Genomic DNA, 23,573 nt, shown 5'->3' on the forward strand with positions numbered 1-23,573 from the left:
AGAAATGAAAGCTGAACAGTTGGTTAGAAAAGGGCGGTGACCATGTGGGCAGTCGTCATGTTTCAAACCAATAAAACTGCGCTAGAGCGGAGCATCTCGAGCTGGTGCTGGTGGTTATAGGAATGTAATAGAATTGTAATGTTTGATGCAATAATAATGTTAACTAACAATGTCATACTAAGTTACATTCTTCTACTGTTATGAGTTATTATATTATTAGACAATATTATTATTACAGTAACAGTTAATGTTGCTTATGTTACAATCCTTATGAAGTAATAATCACCATTACATGTGATAATGATGTCATATATTATCTGGGAATTTATTGCATCAACAGGGTTCTATCATATTTTCAACCAATTTAGAGGAGCATTTCATTACATTTTGGCCAGTTATTACATTATTCAGCAGTTCTTACATTATCAGTTGCTACGGGTCATTATAGAGTGCAGGTTGGTGATGGCAAGTTTAAATCCAGGACTTAGAGAGTGACAGACAGAGGGAGGGAAGGTGTGGAGCAAGAGGAGGAATACGATTACGCAACTATTGTGTTATCAGAGAGAGGGAGAAACTGACAGCTGCTATCAGTGTCCGCTCATCTTTAAAACACCAACAGGTCAGTGCAAGATGACATGTTTACTGCTTAGTACTCTAGTTTTGTAGTTTTGTTTTCTATAATGTGCCCTCATGACCCAAGAGTGCAGGTTTTCATTTCAATCAAATACTACAGCAGCTGATTTCACTGATTCACACACCTTCAACCAGAAGGAGAGGAGGAACTAGTTAGTGAAATGTGTTGCTGTAGTGTTTAGTTGGAATGTGCCATGTGATGGCACATGGTTGAGAACCACTGGATTATACTGTTGCACTCAGTATTTGTGTGTTGTGTTCCAGGCATGGTGCCCGACGTGGAGACGATCATTCAGAGCATCACCCGAGGCGACCAGGACACCGTCCAGCTCCATTTGGACAGCTACAACACCCAGGTAACTGCTTGTTGCTATGGCTACTGCATCAATCAACATAAAGTATGTTCTCTCTTGTAACCATGGAAACAATGTGCATTGTTACAGCTGTTAATGTGATAAATTTCCTAACGTAACTAACGTAATAACAATTTACAGCTAATAGTGGAACAATCCTGTTAACATAATAACTGTCCTAGTGATGTAATTATATTAGTGGAAATTTCAGCCTTCTTGTTAATGTAATAAAACCCAATAATGTAATAATTATGACGTTGACAGGAAGAAAGTTGCTGTGTTAAAGTTGCTGCAGGTAATTTTTTTTACATAAATGAGAAATTTATTACGTGAACAGGATTATTACACTAGCTGCAAATTGTCATTATAGCAATTATTATTGCGTGAATGGTAAATTATTACATTACGTTTTTTATAAGTTTTGTTTGAATTCAGATAATGTAATCCCCATGTTGGGTGAACATAATTGAGTAAGACAGTATGTCAGAATTGACAGTATTAACAGCATTATTTCTCTGCTGTTTGCTTTCAAAGTAAATTTTGTGGCGCGGGCATCTGACCAATTGAGGTAAATAAGGTTCATTTCTTCTATGGATGAGATGTACCAGGGTTCGTGAAGATTTGGACAAATAGTAGATGTCTATGTGCTTGGACCCCTAATAATCCTAACAAATACAAGCGGGACGGCTTTGCACCAAACGTCTTCCTTGTCCCTCTGTTTCTCCGCAGCATGCAGAGTGCTTCTTCTTCAGCGTTGAGAAACAGGAGAGAAGAAAGGTCAGGACACAAAAGCATTTTACTCTGTCAGTTTGCCATTCCTGCCTCTCTCTTCCTGTTCATTTGTTCTATCATTCCTTTCCTGCCTTTCCTTCTGTCCCCCTCTTTTTCCATAACTTCAAACTTCATCCTACTCCATTCTTCCTCCTTAGATCTCAGCCTTTTCTCTGTCGATCCCTCATGTGTGTCCCAGTCTGGTTTCATTGACCCTGATTCCCTTATCCTGTTTCAGCTCAGATTATAACCCTCTAATTAGTCTAAAGCCCATTCATCTCTATCCCAGGCTCCAGCAGCTCCCCTACACATTGTCTTTCTTTTCAGCTTCCATTGCTTTTCCTCTCCCATGTCACTATCTATCTAGTTTCTAGGTTTTCTCCAGTGTGTTCAAAATGTCAGATGTGGGCACTATTTTAAGACACATATGTGAATTACATATTTATTTGCTGTTGTGCATTTCGTAATTTGTGGTTTGTAGGCAACAAAAGATAATCATGTAATTTGTAACCAAAATAACAGGAAAAGCAGTGTGAGCAGTGTGGTTGTGCAATAATCAAACCTGAGAGGCCAAAGATGCCGTTTGCTAATGAAAGGGCTTTTATTGGGAAAAGAACAGAACAAAGAATGCCTGGCCCCTTTTAAACTTTTGTCTATCTAGTTGTTTGGTTTGGCTGCTAACCGGCTTACCTGTTGAACCAACAAACTCACAGTTAGGGGTTAGGGTGTACTTCAGTCTCTTTCCAGTCCACAAAAACAGTAATTCCAGTATCCATGGCTAACCAGCTCCACCAGCCCCAGCTATGTAACCTTAGGTCGGAGCCGCCAGTAGTTCTCACTTTCACCACTGGATGGAGCCAATAGGCAGGAGTGTTGCAGCCCACATCCTTTCCACAGGATACAACGGCATGTAGAAAAACAAAAGTCCTTATAATGTTAGTTGAACAGTTTGATAGTGTAATAGTTGGCTGGTGAGACTATTAACTGGTCATCCTGGTAGGATGATATTGTCTGGCCTCTAGTTGACTAATGGAATATGTAACAGTACCAGTCAAACTCAAACCACGGGTTGTCCTGTTAAAGGGATCAGGGTTCACCAGCTCCAGCACAACGTTTAAAGGAATAGTTCACCCAAAAGTGAAAATTCTGTCATCATCTACTCACCCTCGTGCCAAATGAAACACAGGTGAAATTTGTTAGTCCATATAACACACAGGGAGGTTGCCAGCACAACTTGGTAGCAGCCTTCTCCAAAACAACTGAAGTCAATGGGGACCTGTTCTTTAGAGTTCCAAAACAAAAACAGCCAAACAATCACACTGTGAATAGAAAGACCTATACACCATTATTTGTTGCAAATCAATCAGCTGTAGTTAAGATTTGCACTAAATGATGGTGTAAATATACTGTAGGTCTTTTTGGAACTCTGAAGAACTGGTCCCCACTGACTTCAGTTGTTTTGGAGAAGGCTGCTATGGAGTTGTGCTGGCAGCCTCCCTGTGTGTTATATGGACAAACTTCACCTGTGTTTCAACTGGCATGAGGGTGAGTAGATGATGACAGAATTTTCATTTTTGGGTGAACTATTCCTTGAAGACTAAAGAGAATCACTGCACACGAATCACAGCACTGATGAGGAATTTGACAGACAGGCCGTGGATTTCGAAAAAAGGATAGAGCCAGTCTCTTGGCATTTAACCACCACTCCACTGTGTTAGCTACCACCTTTTCCGCTGTCTCTCAGTCAAGTTAGTTATGACACACTGGCACATATTGTCCAGCAACCCAACAGTGGCTTGTGCTTTTCAGAGTCCTCCTTTATTTTGCTAAGTGTGGCACCAAGGCCTAACCATTTCCCTCCCTCCTGGTAATTTCCCCAGTTCCAGCTGTGTTAATTGTAATGCCACGATCAAGGGGAATCACTTTTTACACACAAACACAGCCAAAAAAAGATCTAAGTCAGGGGTAGAATCACATGTAAAACTACACGCACAAGCAGAGAATTAAAGACCAGAATTTCTGAACACAAGAGCAACATCAGGGACAGAGATGATGAGATGATTGTTGTATTTCCTTATGTTTCTTATGATCTAAGCATAGTTATTGCTTGATTGATAATTGAGGACCCTGTTTGCTCATAAATACGGGTCATTCCCATTAGAGAAGTAGAAATGCTGAGGAAGGCCAAGGGCTGAAACACGCTGCTGTGCAAATTAAAGACAGTCAGAAGACATACTATGTGAGTGTGGACATTTTTCTATAGTTTCTGTTGAAGGGATTATTATAAGTACATCCAATGCCAGCCCCCACATGTCTTTTATTATGGAGGGTGATCAGATCTGTAGCTTTTTCATTTGATTTAATTCTTTTTTCTAATATTTTCATTACATGTATTAAATACATGTAATGAAAATATTACATTCTCCTCATTCTAACTTGTCTTCTCTTTCTCAATGATGTTGACAGAGTAATTCATGTTTGGTTGTTGATTCTCTTCCTCTACAACTGATGCATTCCCATCACTGTTCATGGACAAAATGACTGCAGCAACAAGAACTGGAAGAGGTAAATAAATGGAGATATGAGATGGGAGAGAGAGAGAGAGAGAGAGAGAGAGAGAAGCTGATGATGTCTTTCTCTGTATTACACTAATCTCTAAATGCTTACTCACCCACAGTGTGTGCGCATGCATGTATTTGTGTTTCAAAGCTGATTGCGTAATCATGAAGCTGTGTGTTCCAAAGCTGATTGTATACTATATGACTCAGCATGTTCACCTTCACCATACACACATCCCAGCAGCTACCCTAGCACCAGGCTAACTCATCCTGTCCTCTGTATGAAACCAGTGTGTGCTGTGTACTGACCAAATTCAGGTCAGTCAGTTGATCAGTCAGTCAAACGGTGCTCTCTCACCTCGTATTTAGGGATGCTCACTCGCCCCGTGTCAGTCTCACTCAGCTTTGTAACTGCAGTGGCTAATCTATGCGTGACAAAATATATAAGCATTATACATATATATATACTGTATATATATAATTATTGCTGTCATCCGACGCCGGAGCTCATACCGACCATGGCTAATCAGTCACTTGCATCACATCAGTTCCCACATGCCTAATTCGACAGAATAGAGGGCTGTCTCCTTGAATGACTTGTTCTGCTGACCACCCTCATTTATGTTGAAAATTGACATGTCAGGCAAGGCTGTAAAATGAGGTCATGACATTAACAATTCAACCAAAAAATGGGATCCAACTGGCATATTAGCATACTGTATATCCATGAGGAAGAACCAATATCTATTAACTAAAGACCATAGTGGAGATTCTAAAAAAAATACTATACCAATGCAACAATAGCCAGTGTGTTATGTGTATTATGGGTGAACTGCTGGGTGTTATGTGTATTATGAGTGAACTGCTTGAAATAGTCCTGAAGTCAAACTGCATGTTTGTAAATGCATATAAGTCAGACACATTCTTCCCCCCCGTCCTTGTCAACTTGGCAATCTGAATATGATAACAAAACAGCGTTAGACATGTATATTAAAGCTGCATTATGTATGCTGCATTAAAGCTGACAACAACAAAAAAAACTAAAATCTGACACTTTTCATAGGAAAGTGTTTGAAAAAAAGAAGCAAAAATTCTACAGCCTCATTCCATAATAAATCAAAGCAAACTCTTTTAAGACACTTGAGCTTACTGTTAACCAATTGTAAATCATGACAATGCTTCTTTGTGTTGTAATATGCAATTTAAACCAAAGAGTACATCCTGCAAGTGTAAACAAAAAACAAAAAAGTGAAAAAAAACCTGCTACCTTACTGGCTTCAGTGTTCCATGGAACTACTTGTACTGTTTGTTTATTCAAACCTATTATATTTTCAAAAAGATATTGATGTAAATCCCATTAGCTTAATTTAACTTATAACATGGTATACTGTGATTTCATGTAAAAAAATAAAAATAAAAAAAAATAATGACTTTAAAGTGATAATAATCATGTCTAGTGCTCAGGGTTATAATACTAAATCACAGGTAACCTACCAGAGTGTAGCAATATGGTAGAGTACAACCTTTTTGACCCCTTCAATGTGCCGTAGTACTCACCCTCATGACGTTGATGTATTGTTGACAGACTGGTGTGTTCCTATGACATTATGTGGTATGAATATAAGTACTCACCCTCATGTCGAAAACCAAGGTCAAATCACCAGTCAAATGTGTGTCCATTTAAAAACACAGCGAGTTGGCTAGTGCAGCTCTGTGGCAGCCTTCTTCAAAACAACAGAAACTGCTCGATACTGTTTCTTTAGAGTCCCAAAAACGGCAAATAAAAAGGCCATAAAATTGCTCCATACAGCTCGTGCAGTATAATCCAAATGTTCTGAAGCCAAACCACTGCACTGTGGGTCCAAAAATCCAACATTTACCTCATTATCTGCTAGATTTGCCGCAGTTGTTCTGCACCATGTCAAATGCTAATTCTGAGACAGGAGTAACTCTACACAATTCACACACACTCTGTCTTGAGTAATAAAACAAAGTTAACTCCACTGCTGTATGTAGTATTTTACCCCTGAAAATGTATACAGTAGGAATTGATAAAGAATCAGACCGAAGAATCAAAAATGGCACCTCGATCTGTAAAATCCTAACAATAGTCAGGAATGAGGATTTGTTTCAGGAATGAATCTCACTGTGTGTGTTGAACTGTCTTGAAAGCCAAAGTTTTTGCAAAATATGAAATGTGTGTCAGTGTATATATGTTACAGCTAACACTATATCATTTGAAGTTAACAGCTTTTATTTCTCCTGCTTGGTTTATCAGTTCAGGAAGAACAAAGTGAGGGAGTGTGTTCCTGAGTCAGATTCTGACTTCAACTCTGACTCAGAGGACGACGAACCTGATCTCCTTCTCCGACGGGTAGGTCAGTGTGTGTGCCATCCTAAATTGAAGGACGAATGACAGTGCGTGTATATGTCCCTCTACCCGCATGACTTTGTTCTTTTAGACCTTCTGTCGTTTCATTTTGTTCCTCTTCTCTCCCAATATCTTCCTTCTCCACCTCCCTGTCTTTTGCCTCTACCTCCTAACTGATGGCTTCTCCAGCGTCTGGCCACAGCCGTGCTATGTTTCATCCACAGCCGGCTGCAGCCACCCGTGCTGCGGGTTTGCCTGCGCACGCTGCGTATCCTGTCCCGCGACCGGCGGGCCCTGGGACCTCTGGTCACCAACAGCGCCCTCCTCACCCTTGCAAACCTGGGGGGCATTAGCTCCCTACAGGCTGGTCAGCACCAAGAGGAAGAGAAAGAGGAAGATCAGTGGGCTGGAACACACAACCAGATCCACAGCAGTGGTGTGAGTGGCTGTGTGGCGGATGCCGTGGCTAATGTTACCCCACTAGCTGTTAGCTCTGTGGTTACGTGGTCCTGCCCTGCAGGGGGAGCTAGTGCTACCACCACAGACCCCTCAGGCCATCAGTGGAGGGGTGAAAAAGGTCATGTGGTGCTGGCCCCCGGGAAGAAGGACACCAGAGAGGAGAAGACTGAGGAGGAGGAGAAAGAGGAGGATGGGGAGGTGTGTAGGAAGGAGGCCATGAAAGCCTTGTGCAATGTCATCTACAACAGCCAGAGGGCACAGGAGAGGGCCAGCACACTAAGGTGAAACTTTTCAAATGGGTACATCAACACTTTAATTATCCAACAAGTATGAATGATGAGAATGATTAAAGGGAATAATGGTAGACGTTCCCTACAACAAAGAAAGTAAATTGTGAAGGATGCTCATCAGCTGCTGACCACCTCATGGCCTCACACTGCTTCTTTTCTTTTCTACTTCCAACCCTGCTTCCCGTCAGGCTTCTTGTTGGTCTGTCGGAGAAGCTAAAGGCGGGGATTGAGAGCAGGGCATCACCAAGTGGCCAGTTTTATGAACTGCGACTGCTCTTCCTGCTGACAGCTCTGAGACCTGAGCTCAGGCTACAACTCCAGCAGGTAAAAAGCTCAGGAGAGTCTTTACCTCTCTCAAATCAGACCAATCTCATAAGGCACAGGAGTGAAATGGCACCAGTTAGATCAGTCTATTTCACTGTGGGATTCAAGAATTTTCCTTTCTTAATCAGGTAGGTCAGGTGGGATCGTTAGTGATACATCTGGCTACGTCCAATGTGAATTTGTCACTTAGGGTGGTAATGATTGTGAATTTGGTAGTGGCAATTTTGTTTGATATGCTGATGATTTTGTTGAGTTTGCTTTTGTTTTGAACTGACAGAGATCCTTCTCAGCCTGCAATGCAGAAAGTCAGGATGCTTTGTATAATGCTTTTATAAAACAAGCAAGCAGTGTCTGATCAATATTATAAGCTCTGAGCTTCCTCATAAAGAAAAGCCTTTGCTGTGCCTTGCCATATATCCTTTCCGTGTTGCTGTTCCAGGTGTTGCTAGGTTGACATATTTCACATATTTCTCAATGTTGGAATTGTTGAGTTTAGATTCAAGCTGGTTTGCTCTGGACTGCCCCTGTCAGGAGCGTGGAGTGTCCATGCTGACCAAAGCCCTGGAGCAGTGCCTGGCTGTGAGGTGGGGTGAGGGGTATGAGGTGCTCAGTGACCGGACAGCACCACCTGTCTCCAAGGAAGCTTCCCAGCGCGCCATTGAGATCCTCAAGACACTCTTCAACATCACCTACACCCTCTACAGGCAGGAGCCAGACGAGGTGAGCCGTGAGCACAGTATGACACTACCAAATACATCAACTGGAGATTCACACACCCACCAACCAGTTCCGTTTTTTGAATAGACCAATGTGGTTGGTATAATTGAGACATTAGGCACACCTAAATGTTACCAGCATTTGGCTGGGTAGAAAAAACTAATTTCATCCATGACTATGGGTGAGAAATGGTTTTCTTTAATTCTGATAACGTCTCAGCAGACTGGAATGGCAACATGACATGATGACCCGATTTATGTAACATGTGGGTGAAGAACAAGGTGGAAGGTGGACAGGATGTTTTCTCAAACCTATCTCAAACCTATCTTCTAAATCTATGGTTAAAGGAACAATCACCAATATGGACTCTTTAGTCCATATTACTGGTATTATTACTCCATGGACTCTTGAATCTAATGGCAGCCATAGGAACTACAGCAACATCTGCAAACATGTGTCCTCCTCCACAAGTCTCAGCCAAAGCCCCCAGCTCTGCCATACCTCTAACCCCTCCTGTCCCTGTGAGATACGGGGTACTGCCCATTGTTCCGATGGCCCATTATTCCGAAACCCCAATAGTTCCAAAAAATGTCCACCCATTGGACTGAAAGCCCATTTGTCCGACAGCCCGTTATCCCGGAAGTGGTTGGGTTGAGGCATGGGGTCACTGAGGTTAGGGTTAGAGCAAGCTTACAGTCAAGGCTGTCAGAAGCCACAGTTTTCAGACTATTGGGGTTTCGGAATAATGGGCCGTCAGAACAATGGCATGGCACCGAGATACGCTGGCCTGAAATTGACAGAAAGTATGAACTGGTGTTTTCACAACAGACATCATCTAACCAAGTAGCGCTACACTTTAGAAATGTCAAGTGAAGAGGTACCATATTCCATTGCAGTTACAGAAATAGTATACAGCAGGTCAGGTAAAAAATGCAATCAGTAGCAAGCGATGCTATACCGATGCTAAACCAGAGATCTAGCAGCTCAAGCCGTAGTCAACGGTAACCAACTTAACCCACTTACTAGCAACAGGTTGTTTGTGAGTATATTGTTTGACAGACATTTATTTACGCACAGCAACACTTGCTATGTTGTATCAACAAGAAACATTAGCTAGCTTGCTAGGTGGCTAACAGCTACATCATAGGTTGCTTGTCCAATACATGTAAGGCCAACTCTGCATCGGTCTTGAAGTTTTTCAGAGTCCTACCTCCACCTTTGAAATGCAATTTTCGCTTGGGTTTTCGAGCTTTGTCATTGGCTTTTGTGGCTTTAGAACGAGGCCTTATGGGGACTGCCCATTGTTCCGAAACCCCAATTGTCCGAAAAATGTCCACCCATTGGACCGAAAGCCCATTTGTCCGACAGCCCGTTATCCCGGAGGTGGTTGGGTTGAGGCATGGGGTCACTGATGTTAGGGTTAGAGCAAGCTTACGTTCAAGGCTGTCAGAATCCACAGTTGTGGATGGAGCCAGGCATGGAGTTTTCGGACTATTGGTGTTTCGGAATAATGGGCCGTCAGAACAATGGCATGGCACCAGGCTTATAGGCTACGTTGCAGAGGTGTCTTGCAAAGCCGATTGTTTGGTCGCTGTACGTTCTTCCATGGTTGCCACCAAAACAGAGTATGGACCAGACTGCTTGTTTAGAATGCTTGAAGTCTCAGCAGACATTGAGGTAATTGGAGTTACAGGCATTGATCATCAACACCCGTTAATATATTATGGTCATTTTCTGCATCGAGCCAGTAAAATATTACTGATATTGTTCCTTTAAAGTTTAAGAGGACCAACAGAGTTTTCGGCTACCCCACAAAAACACATTTTATGTGGAGAGGGAGGCCTTAGGGCCCATGCACTGTTCCAGGTTGTTTTTCTTCTCTGCTCCCTTTTTGGCAGAAGGGACAGAACTGAGTTTGGGAGAGCAAAGAAATGATAACCTGATCGGAAAGTTGAATGGAGAAAACTCATGGATAAAAGGAGACACTGTATTAGTAGTGGAGTAGCTTTTTATTGGTGGAGAAAAGTGAAGTTGGAGAAAGCATTTCATACTGATGCGGACGTAGCGTACTCAACAAAAATGAGCTTGCTAGCTAGTATAGATGTTACATGTGTTACAAGTTGTTTGAGCTGGAAATTCTAGTAAAGGATGTGCCGATGGGTGAAATAGCTGATATGGTTAAGTCGCTGAGACCCGGATATAAAAGTAAAAGTGTGTATGAAAGAAATGGAAAACATTTATGTCCTCTCAAGATGAACAAACGGCTCTGCTAGGGATGATTGCAAAAAGGGTTAGTGTAAATGCATAAATTCTTATCACTGCCCATCATTATGACACAGAATTCATTCTTCTCATTGATACAATATTGTGTCATCACATTAAGGCTGCGAAAAGATTTCATATTCACGAAGTCCGTCTCATGTTGTGGTGATGGAATATGAGTGCAGTGTATTGCATTAATCAGTCGGGAATTGTATGAAAGAATTTTAGCGTATTTAATATGCATCAGTAGGCCTAAATTTCATTCACTATTGATACGGTCAACTAATGTAAGCTACCTGCTACTTGTTCGAAGCCCATGGCCTGGAAATGCTACAAACATTTATTATATCTTATTAAGTCTATCTCTGATGTAATAAATCACATTAGGCAAAGTGGTTCTACCAGTCTCTAAACACACTTGCACTTATGTGAATTCAATAGTTTCCCCAGTTCAGGTTTTTAAGTAAACTTTGTTAAATTAAACCAAACTGTAAGCCTGATCAGCTGTACTGAAGCCTGGCTTCATCACATACACTACAAATATTGCACAACATCCTGGTGAAGATATAGATATGAGCATAAACCACGCCACTGTCAAACTACACAATACAACACATCAACTCCTCAGTTCACATTGTCATTCCAACCATACCTACTCCCTCTGCAGTCGTCTTGTGCATGTTGAGTTCAGTAGTTGAGAACAGTGGACTGTTTGATGTTTCCAGGAGGATGCTGCCCTCTACCGCCACCTAGCAGCCATGCTGCGCCACTGCCTGCTGCTGTCTTGTGATGGAGAAGACCTGTTGGAGGAACTCCAAGGGTCAGAGCACTGTGTTTTTATTGCTTTAACAACTAGGCTAAGCTCAGTCACTAAGACTGAGCTTAGTTGCCTGGTGTAAGTTGTCCATCTGAAGCAGAAAGTGGACCTATAAGTCTTCAAAATAGCCAAACTACAGTCAAAATGGATACCATAACTGTAGAATATAGGTAACAATAAAGAAAAAAGGTCTGTCTATTTTTTATGAGTGATGACTTCCCTTCACAGACACACAGTGAATGTCCTGTCATCACTGCCACTAACATGTCTGGACGTCCTGCTGTCAGTCCATCTGGACCAGGCATCCCAGGAGTGGGAGGGAGTCAACATGGACTGTGTCCACACATTGCTGCTGTTTATGGACAAACGGCTGGACAGGGTGAGCTTGTGTATGTGTATGTGTACGTGTGTGTGTGTGTGTGTGTTGAGGTAGGTACACAGGGGCCTGTCTCACGAAGCGAGCTTAGCGAGCTAACTTTGGGCTTAACTCTGGCTTTTCAGACATATGATGGTGGCTCACTTTTAACCGGGGTAGATCACCATGGTAACCTACGCTGCACAGTTAACCTGCTCCGGAGCAGGTTCAGTTCAGATCGGATCAGAACGTATAAAAGGCCCGCCTCCTCACCAATCAGCTCTCTGGAAACATAGAGTCACCATTCCTACATCTATTACAGCAATTGCTTAAAAAGGCTAATCGTCATTTTTGATGATTGAAATGTGTGATGTATTAGGCAACAAATTCATCAGCTAATAGTTATACACTGACGGTATCATCTACTGTAGATACTACTATCTAGACAACATTATTTACTGCTATCTAGGCGATAATACTAATCGCTCTACATGCAATTAAAAATTACCAAGTGTAATCATAACTTGACAGAAGCTCTTCACATATTGTGCTGACATGTGACTTGTGAAAGCTTCCTCCTTAAGAATGAAATCCAAAAGTAAACAGCAGTGAGTGAGCGCTCCGTCCAGAGAAAGCTGGACTCACCAACAATGGACCTTTTCACCACCTCCACCCCCACCACACACTAAGAAGTAGACGTTTAGGCTCTTCATTGAATTGTGTTCTTGTGCGTTCGTGAGTCCTTCATGATTGACGTGATATCTAACAGCATGAATTCCAAAACAAAAAAATACAGAAAGACCTGGATATTTACTTGCCAGCCAAGGGTGGTGACTTGGCTGAAAATAACAAATTAAAATCAAAATTCATTGCGAGAAGGATACATCGTTACAGCGCTATAGTTGATGGAGAGCCGGTTGCATCAGCTGAACAGCTGTGTGTCCAATCAAGTGTGCAATGTCAACCACACAGCCCAGGGTTCCTACACATTTTCAATTAAAAAATTCCATACTTTTTCCAGACCTTGATTTGTTTTGAAGATTTTGTCTGGTGTTCAATATGATTTATGCAGATAGACATCTTGCCCCTGCTAACTAGGTCATATCACTGTATAGATGAAGATTGTTCTTCACAGCGACAAATATCAGAATATGTGAGATGATTGGCAGGGTTCCTACACGGTTTCCATTTTAAAATTCCATATTTTTCCCAGACCCTATGTTCTTGACTGGATTTGATTTTGGTCGGTATTTGATATAATGCATGCTGACAGCGGCTGGGTAATAAGAGCGTCCCTCTATCTGAACATTATTCTTCACATCAACAAAAACTGTGGACTCAAAGTGGGTCTACAACAACATAAAAGCTAGAATTATGTGTGTATCGGACCTGAACCACAACATTTTCCATACTTTTCCAGACATTTTTTCAAATTCCCAAACTATTCAACACCTGGAAATGATCAAATTCATTTTTAATACTTTTCCAGACTTTCCAGACCTGTGTAGGAACCCTGACAGCCAAAATCAAACTGTAAGGAAGTTTCTCTGTGCTTGTTTTCTTGAGAAGTTTGTTCTCCATAAGGACACATGTATCAAAATGGCATTCTTGGAATTGATATTTAGCCCTAGTTTGCTGATGTCACCTTACAGGGTTTGTGGGTATCGAAGTCTGGAGCTGCCAAGATGTGAAACTGCCTAGTGCAGCTTGGTGACAGAAGTATGTACTCTTATACAGGGTCAGAAGCTGAAAGAGAAGCTGACCCCTGTCCTGAACCTGCTGACTGAGAGTTGCCGGGTGCACAGGGAGACACGCCACTACCTCCGGCAACAGGTAGTTCATTTTACTTTTCAAGTGTATTCAGTTTTCAATTATTTTGGCCTTTTGGCTTTCAATGTGTTCTGTAGCAGCAGGCAAGGGAATTTGGAATTATTTGATTGTTATTGAATTTGAATTCTGTTGCTTTCAATCTGAAGCACGATACTGACAGTAGCATCGTATCACTGGCTATGTTTCCATGCAGGGAGAATTCTGTTCTTGACTAGTTTACTCAACCAGGTTTCGGATCAGTCAGTCAAAGAGAGATGGGTAATATTCTGTTAACTGGTTTATTCATGAGAGAGACTCAATCACAGGGTATCAAAGGTTTATGGAAGTCCTGTATGGTTAGATGTTAGCTAATGTTAGCTAGTTAGTTAACTTAGATGTTAACCAGAGTATGGATATATCATACATATATATATGAATAGCCAGGTTACTCTGGCATAGAAGCATGGCCACTGACATGACAATCTCAGAACCCATCGTCTATCAGTCTGACGACGATTAGACTCTGGGGGCGATAGCCAATATTTCGGGGTTTCCGGTGTAGCCAGCGGACATCTGGGCCAAGACTTCCTCTTCTGTGCGCCGGTCATTGTTTACAGTCAGATTAGCAACTTGAGACGCGAGAATGGAGTTGGAGTTGAGTAAAGTACACAAACATCGATACTTTTTGTAGGTGTTTTACGTCCAGACGACATTGCGGCTAATCTCTATAAACAGATATCTGCATATGAGATGTTGTCTCTCAACTCCAACTCCATTCTCGCATCTCAAGTTGCTAATCGGACTGTAAACAATGACCGGCGCACGGAAGAGGAAGTCTTGGCCCAGATGTCCGCTGGCTACACAGGAAACCCCGAAATATTGGCCGTTGTCCACAGAGTCTAATCGTCGTCAGACCGATAAACGATGGGTTCCTAGATTTCTGACATGATGAAGCTTGCCATGATAAAACAAATTGGAACAAGCCCCCAAAACGACCACAACCTCCAGTTCTTTTAAATTTTAGACAAGCCAACAGTCAAAGAGAACATTTCAAACTTCAAGCCTCTTTTCACACCCTCACCCACCCACGGTCCAGATCTTGCCCCCGCTGAGGGACGTTGCCCTGCGGCCTGAGCAGGACACCACACGGAGGGGCCGACTGGTCCGCCTGATGACCCACGTTGACACCGACGTCAAGCACTGTGCTGCTGAGCTGCTCTTTGTGCTCTGCAAAGAGAACGGTGCGGTCATCACTTCTACAACTCACAACAGACCGTTGAAAATATTCTAGCCGGACCATTTCTTTAAAAAATGGTTGTGTCTCAGCACAAGATTGGATTGGAAGTACAGAAATGATCCTTACTTGGTTTGTCAGAGGGTCAGCAATTGTTTACTCCTGTCAATGTCACATGAACTCATAGCCTTGCAGCTGGCATCACTCCATCACCCTTTTTCAAGGTGTGAACGGAAAGAAAAAGCTTGGCTGACATCAGTGAGGATTGACTTTTTTCATTTAAACTCCAGGATCCACGAAGAAATGCAGCGAGGCATGGACCAATCAAATCACAATAATATAGTAGAAGACTGATAATGCGCTCAATACAAGGCTGTTTATTGGTTGGCACATTTGGACAACAATGAAATGAACCTCCATCACATGGGAATTTGGACTCAATGACCAAAATGTAATAGTCTTTCATGCAAGAAATCAAAATCAACAATGTGAAAAAAATCATTGTTAACATTTAAAGTGCACGTAAAACAGCTTTTAGAAATCTGTATTAAGAGGCACACTCCTTCACTTTGTTCGTCCTGAACTGATCTGCCAAGAGGGAATAAAGTTAGCAAGTGAAAACTAGCTTAGCATTAGCTCCATGCTCACCAGCTGTGAGGATCTTGGCAAATAATGTAATAAAATAAATCGGGAGCATATCTATGTTCCCAGGGTCCTAAGTTCCCAGGGTCCTATGTTCCCAGGGTCCTATGTTCCCAGGGTCCTATGTTCCCAGGGTCCTATGCTCCCTAGTTCAATATTCTGTTAACACACATTAACCCTCCTATTGTGTTCGGGTCAAATTTGACCCGTTTCAAGTTAAAATATGTCATAAATATTATCCAGTTTTTTTTATTGGAACAAGGCTTCAAAACAGCTCTATAAATATATAGCTTTGGTGATTCCATGACTCCAACCATTTGATAAGTTCCCTCAAGTGTAGGCCTATTATATTGATATATATATATATATATATATATATATATATAATAGCCCATAGTCATATTAAGCGAATACAGAGCTGGGGAACATATTTTTCAGGTTCCCATTATGTGCTATATAGAGCTGGGGAACATAGGACCCTGGTAACATAGGCCCTTGGGAACATAGGACCCTGGGAGAGCACATATGTAGAACTGGGGAACATAGGACCCTGGGAACATAGTACCCTTTGTCATGTTCCCATTATATGCCATATAAATCTGGGGAACATAGGACCCTGGGAACATAGGAATGACTCCAAATCATTACCAATACTAGCTCACTACTAAAACTTAACAACTGACATTACTGTTAATATACACTTACTACTATGCTCTTGTTACATCCTCAACAAAAGATTAAACCTGCTTACAACAAAGAAGTCCAACAAATTATGCAAAACCTAAATCAAACAATCTAATGTAAAATGACTGGACTTACTTCATCAGGAAACCGGGGTTCTCTGGTGCTAAGTTTTCAAAATGAGCACAAGTGGCATAACAGGGCAGCTGATATTAGTGGTTGACTGTTGATGGACTGTTAAAGGAATAATACACCTAAAAATGAAAATTCTGTCATCATCTACTCACCCTCATGCCAAATGAAACACAGGTGAAATTTGTTAGTCCATATACCACACAGGGAGGTTGCCAGCACAACTTGGTAGCAGCCTTCTCCAAAACAACTGAAGTCAATCGGGACCAGTTTTTTAGTTCCAAAACAGAAACAGCCAAACAATCACACTGTGAATAGAAAGACCACCACCATGATTTGTTGCAAATCAATCAGCTGTAGTTAAGATTTGCACTAAATTATGGTGTAAATATACTGTAGGTCTTTTTGGAACTCTGAAGAACTGGTCCCCACTGACTTCAGTTGTTTTGGAGAAGGCTGCTATGGAGTTGTGCTGGCAGCCTCCCTGTGTGTTATATGGACAAACTTCACCTGTGTTTCAACTGGCATGAGGGGGAGGAGATGATGACAGAATTTTCATTTTTGGGTGAACTATTCCTTTAATGTGGGAACGTGAGTGCTATACAATTATGTCTTGTCCTACTTCAAATGTTCTCCTGGAGAGTGCAGTCTCTCAGTAGTAATCCTAGCTTGTGTCCCCTCACAGTGAGCCGCTTTGTCAAATATACGGGTTACGGCAACGCTGCCGGCCTGCTGGCGTCTCGGGGGCTGCTGGGCGGCCGAAGGAACTCCGGTCACGCGCAGTATGCCTCCCGGTATTCCAGCGACTCCGACTCTGACACAGAGGAGTACCGGGAGGCCAAAGGGAAGATTAACCTGGTGACGGGCCGGGTGGAGGAGGAGCAGCCTGATCCCATGGAGGGCATGACAGAGGAGGAGAAGGAACACGAGGCCCGCCGCCTCATCAGCATGTTCAACAGGCTCTCCCGGTGAGTGTGTGTGTGTGTGTGTGTGTGTGTGTGTGTGAATATTACATAGCCTATAATGTGTAAAAAATACTCTTTGAAGGATGGATGAGGAACTTATTTGATGCAAAGCTACTGAACCCCTCCACCCCCTTCTCACTCTGTTTTTCTCTCTCCCAGGGACAAGATCATTCAGCCAATGGGAGTGACATCAGATGGGAGACTAGCACCACTGTGTGGCCAAATGAGGGGCTGCACCGTGGAAGAGGAAGAGGAGGAGGAAGAGGAGGAGGAGGAGGAGGAGGAGGAGGGGGAAGAGGAAGAAGAGGAGGACATAGATCAGGAGACAGAAGGGACCGAACACAGACAGATGAAATAGAACGACTTGAGCAGACAGTTGGAGAGCAGCAGAGACAGATAGTGAAGGAGTTGTCAGTCTTTATTATCAATAGCACCTTTTATCGACTGTTTCTTAGTGCACTCTATTTTTTCATTCCCTCTACTACATTCATACAGCAGTAGTCACACTGTTATAGGAGACTCTGCATCATATGGCTGCAGCCATATGATTCTCAGCCCGTCAGTCATTCATTCATTGCTTCTACTTTCGTTTAACTTGTGGTTTTACTTGATTTTATTTTATTTTGCTTCTTTTTACTGTTCTTACAGTTCTCACTGCTTTGATTTACTGTTGTTTTATTGCCACTGTGTCATCTTGTTTGATTTTATGCTGGTCTGTAAAGCACTTTGTAAACCATTTTTAGAAAAGTGCTGTATAAATAAAGTTATTATAACGCTATTGTTATTTTCTCTAACCGCTTATTCTTTTTAGGATCACAGGTGACAGGTGATTTTATTTTATTGGCTAACTCACCCTCATGCGAGTTGAAAAAGATTGTTAGTCAGTAAAACAGTCCCAGAGCTTCCCAGTACAACTTCGTCTTTGGGGACCAATCTTTAGAGTTCCAAAAAGAGCAGAAAAAGAACAGAAAATATCCATAAAATTACTCCATACAGCTGTTGCAGCATAATCCAAGTCTCCTGAGCCAAAGATGGCACAGTGAGTGGAAAAGACCAATATTGACGCCATTATCTAGAGCGGCTATTCCCAAAGTGGGGTACGCGTACCCCCAGGGGTACTCGCAGTTACGTCGGGGGTACGCCAAAAAAAAAATCAGTAATCTGTAGTACCCTCTCTGTGTCAAAAATAAACCCACACTTTCCCCAACCGCATTCTGCGAAGACCCCAATTAAACGCTGAGTCCCTTCTGGCCGGGTGTGGCTACAAATAAAGGCCGGTCTCAATTAGAAGCCAGTTGCCATTGAAGCTGCGAAGCAGTTTTTTTTTTTTTTTTTACTTGCACTCAAACGTCAGTCACATTTGTTGATCGCCATGGCGGCACAGAGAAAAAAGTAGGCTATGACCTGAAATTCAAGCTGTCAGTTGTCAAATTTGCTGAACAAAACTCAGGAGAAGCAGCAGCAAGACATTTCTCCATTGATCTTTTTTTGGCTCTCATCCTTTCTAAGGTAGGCTACTGGTAATTTGATACGGGGCTCTCTCTCTCTCTCTCTCTCTCTCTGCTCTCTGTGCTTTAACGTAACCGCTGTGAAACAATCAGAAAATAACGTTTTATTTCTCTGATTCACCGGCTTTCTCGCTACCACCGCTCCCTCTCTTAATTCACTTTCTAGCTCGCTCGACCACCGCTTCTCTCTCTCTCTTTCTCTCTCCCTCTCGGAGCGAGATCAAATGAATGATTCGTAATTGATATGTTATTCGATAGCCTAATTTTTATACAAGTAATATCCATACTGGTTTAAATAAACAATTTGATAGTATTTCCCATCTTTGCTGAGCAAGAGTTTTGTGTGAAAGGAATTAAAGGCCTGTCCCATACAGACGCCTGTCCCAAATATAGGCCGGTTGAGTTCAGTGTCTGAAGCAAATAAAAGCCCGGGCTATTAATTTAAGTTTTACGGTACTTCCTTTTTGTAGCAGGCTTACAAACATGGCAAAATGTAACATCATATGAGAGTTGGCCGTCTGTGGAGATAGAGGGGGTACACAGCAGGAGGTTGAATGTTTGAAGGGGTACAGGACTTTAAAAAGTTTGGGAACCACTGCTCTACTCCCATTACTTTCTGACTTCCCACGTTCTCTTTTTAGCCTTCAACCCGGAAGTCATTAGCTCCAGTTGTAAGCTAAAAACCTTTAAATCCAGCTCACAAAGACATAGTTTACATTTTAAAAATCGCTAACTGTTACCACGAAAAGTCAGGCTGTTGTAGTTATTACCAAATCAAATTCAAATGGGAACAAATTCTTCATGGCATTGGCTCAAGGCTTCTCAAGTCCTGTGCAGACCAGCTGTGCGGGATAATTGAGCACATTTTCAACCTGAGCCTGAAGCTGGGGAGAGTACCACAGCTGTGGAAAACATCCTGCGTGGTACCAGTGCCAAAGACCCCGCACCCCAAGGACTTCAACGGCTACAGGCCGGTGGCACTGACATCGCACCTGATGAAAACCTTGGAGAGGCTGGTCCTTGTCCATCTCTGCCCCCTGGTGAGTCAATCAATGGACCCGCTACAGTTCGCCTATCAACCCGGCATTGGGGTGGATGACGCTGGAACCGCCTCCAGATCAATGCAGGGAAAACCAAAGAGCTGGTGGTGGACTTCCGCAGAAGCAAACACTCTCCTCCTGTACCAGTGAACATCCAGGGAAAGGACATTGAGATGGTGAGGTCTTACAAGTACCTGGGTGTTCACCTGAACAATAAACTAGACTGGACAGACAACATACATGCACTTTACAAGAAGGGCCAGAGCAGACTCTATCTGCTGAGGAGGCTTAGGTCCTTTGGAGTGCAGGGGGCACTCCTAAGGACCTTCTTTGACTCTGTGGTGGCATCAGCCATCTTTTATGGAGTGGTCTGCTGGGGCAGCAGCATCTCAACTGCCGACAGGAAGAAACTTAACAAAGTGGTTAAGAAGGCCAGCTCTGTCCTGGGGTGCCCCCTTGACCCAGTGGAGGTGGTGGGGGACAGGAGAATGACGACTAAGCTGTCATCCCTGATGAAGAACATGTCCCACCCCATGCAGGACACTCTGACAGCACTGGGCAGCTCCTTCAGCGACAGGCTGCTTCACCCGCGGTGCGTGAAGGAGAGGTACCGCAGGTCCTTCCTTCCTGCTGCTGTCAGACTTTACAACCAACACTGCTCCCAGTAGACCACACACACACCAACACTGACAATTTCACTCATGTGCAATATTGAATGTATACCAACTGTGCAATATCAGTATTTCCTTACCTGCAATATTGTGATAATAATTGTTTACTTATTTATTTATTTATTATATGTTGCTTTTACTGATGCCTTGTTTTTACTTACTTGCTTTTGCACTATCCCCCTTTGCTGCTGTGACACCATAAATTTCCCCGTTGTGGGATTAATAAAGGATTATCTTATCTTATCTTATTTTATCTTATTACGACGGGGACTATTTTCGGTGCTACGGAACTACTTTCCTGAGATCGCAAACGTCTTTACAGCCGGCTTATTAAATTGTTTGATGTTTATTGTTATTAACTATGCCTTGTCCCACCTTCTTTAATAGACACATTTTCATAACAGTAGCAGGAATACCCGGAACCTTTTATAGTTAAGCACCTTTATGAGAAAATGTGTGTAAAAAGACTTTTTTTGGAGAAACAAAAAGTGACAGAATGTTCTATTCTGAGCATTTCACATGCTCAGAATCTTTTTTACAAGCTCAAAATCATCTTTAGACCCTTTATTGAGCCCATATTACTGCATATGGCTGCAGCAGTAAAGAAAAAGGAAAGCTGAACAGGTTGAACTATTTTCTTGTCACCATGGAAACCATGATGTTGGTCCCCCCTTCTGAGGATGAAAACACCAACTCTAACCATCAAGGAGAGTATTTTGTGTGTGTGTGTGTGTGTGTGTGTGTGTGTGTGTCTGATCGTTTATGTCTCCAGAAAATTCTATCATTTTTTACATGGCTTGCTGTTTGATTGCTCTCTCTTGATATTCAATTAGAAAACCTTCATACAATGACTACATCCCAGCTATACTGACACAAAACTGTGGCCCTAATTGTGTGATTAGTCAGCAGCCACACTATGTTCTTCTTGCTCTTTATTAGTGTACTTGCTTCAGCAAGTCACATATACTCTCTTATTTACCTCTTTATCACGTTTTATATTTATTTTTTATAGGGTGATTTCTGTGATCTGGCTTTGCTATCATATGCATGCATAGTTTCTACTATAAAGCAAAAGAATTAGGCTAACTGGTTTGAGGTTGCTTAGGGTCCGTGTATTTTTTGATATTTTCTTTTCAGAAACCGAAATTTAAAAAAATGAAAAACGAATGGTGATTTGATTTTTATCTCAAATGAAAAACAGAAATAGAAGGCATTTTCTGTTTTCCTGGTCAGAAACGACAGATACAACATTTATAAAGGATTTGATTTTCCCCCTATCTGTTGTAAAACAGACAATAAAATTGTAAGAAAACAAAAACGAAAAAATACTTCTGCTTGGGAGCAAGCAACTGAGCCCCACAGCATGTCACAATGTCGCAGAACGTAAACTGTGAGCTCTGTCTACAAGTGTAATAGCACATATTCAGAACATAATATTTTACTTAGAAGAGCAGGACATTTTATTGATGTTTTAAACCTAATTCAACAGCCAAAATCCAAAAAATCTTAAAAAGAAATATATATATTTTTTGCCTGTCAATCAACTGGGGCGCTGTCCACTGCGCTCCAATGGGCTGGCCGCCACTGGGCTGGCCGCCACTGGGCTAGCTGTAATGTGCTGTGTATTCCACTGTTATGATTGGCTGCTTAAGCCATCATTCTTAGCAGTCACTCCCTGGCACCGACACCAATACAGCCCGGAGATAGGGTTACTTACATTCGATACATTTTCTATGGTGACATTTTTTTATCAACCTGGTCATGCCAGAGTTGTAGTTGCATCACCATACTTTGAGTCCAAGTCCAAGTTATGACCGCTCATTCAGGTCACAACAAATGAGGGAGACCAGGCAGCAGTAGAGCCAATTAATCAATATATATTTGAAATAACCCAAGAAAAAAACAAGGCTAAACCTTATGAGGTGTGACAGTCAGTAGATCAGCATGTAGTGCAGGTGTTGGATGCATGGTCAGGTAGCTGTATGTGAGGGCTGGGGGGGTGAACCCAGTTTACCAAAGCAACAAAACAGACAAAAAGAATCAAAGGGGACCAATAGCCAGAGAGATACCAGAGAGAGAGGGAGAGAGAGAGAGAGAGACAGAGACACGAAAAGGCATGGCCACGGCCTGAAGGCTGTCACATTAGCAAAAAAAAAAAAAAAAAATTCTGGCAATTAATTCTCAGGATTTATCAACAATAATAAAGACATATCCAAAATATAATTATTTTAGTTTTCTTCTAAATAAACCAATTCATTACCATCCAAGTCCGAGTCCATGTCCAAGTCTGGGAAAAGCTTGGACACTTGAGTCCGACTTGAGTCCTACATCTCTGGGTCATGCAATACAACATACTACAAGACAACTTAGCTTCTCTCCTGTACACAGTCAGCCAATGGCGAACTAGTACAATGAAAACTGACAAGTGATTAGCCAATGAAAACTTCATAAGGAGGACCATATAGACTCAGTCCCTGTCCCCCTCATTTGAAGGGAGTGGTACAGCGACAAGGCAAAGGGAAAACCTTCACTTTCCACTAGTGATAGCATCACCACATATTGGATAACATCACCACATATTAGCTATTTTGCCTAATACATTATATAAAATTGCATGTATTTCATCTTGGTATCATACTTATTGGGTTGTGACAGCAGATAACTAGTACTGTTACATAACATAACTAATACTGTTATAGCAGCGGTAGCAAGAAGCTCAAGAAACAACTTATTAAATGACAATAGATTTAAAGTCATTTAAAGTCAAACCCTGCAGTGTGCATGATTTTGTGACCCCCATAAAACTAAACTACTAGAGTTTTTTGCCCACCTGCCCAACGGTTATTTTACGGAGGACTTTACACCTAGTAGGAGGTAGGTGTAAGTTTTAAGTTGTAACTTAAGTCTACGTTGTAACTATTTCAGTTGGTGCAACCGTTAAAATTTTAGTAATGCGTAAACTTGGACTTAGTGAGACTTTA

General features: G+C 42.0%; 1 protein-coding gene across 1 annotated transcript; it reads left to right on the forward strand.

Moving 5' to 3' along the window:
• Positions 1-899: 899 nt before the first annotated feature.
• Positions 900-17,731, forward strand: LOC139643746 (chaperone Ric-8A). Its single transcript, XM_071519006.1, has 14 exons — positions 900-989; positions 1,716-1,763; positions 4,305-4,322; positions 6,594-6,689; positions 6,876-7,122; positions 7,207-7,426; positions 7,624-7,759; positions 8,291-8,479; positions 11,464-11,558; positions 11,784-11,934; positions 13,648-13,743; positions 14,816-14,960; positions 17,094-17,376; positions 17,533-17,731. Exons 1-14 carry the CDS (start codon positions 900-902, stop codon positions 17,729-17,731), a joined length of 2,013 nt encoding a protein of 670 aa, XP_071375107.1.
• The last annotated feature ends 5,842 nt before the right edge of the window (positions 17,732-23,573 follow it).

Source organism: Centroberyx affinis, unplaced genomic scaffold (genome assembly GCF_046629955.1).
Source record: "Centroberyx affinis isolate AG114_WGS23_722 - 3 ecotype Tasmania unplaced genomic scaffold, CSIRO-AGI_Caff_v1 ptg000647l_1, whole genome shotgun sequence".
Lineage (NCBI taxonomy): Eukaryota > Metazoa > Chordata > Actinopteri > Beryciformes > Berycidae > Centroberyx > Centroberyx affinis.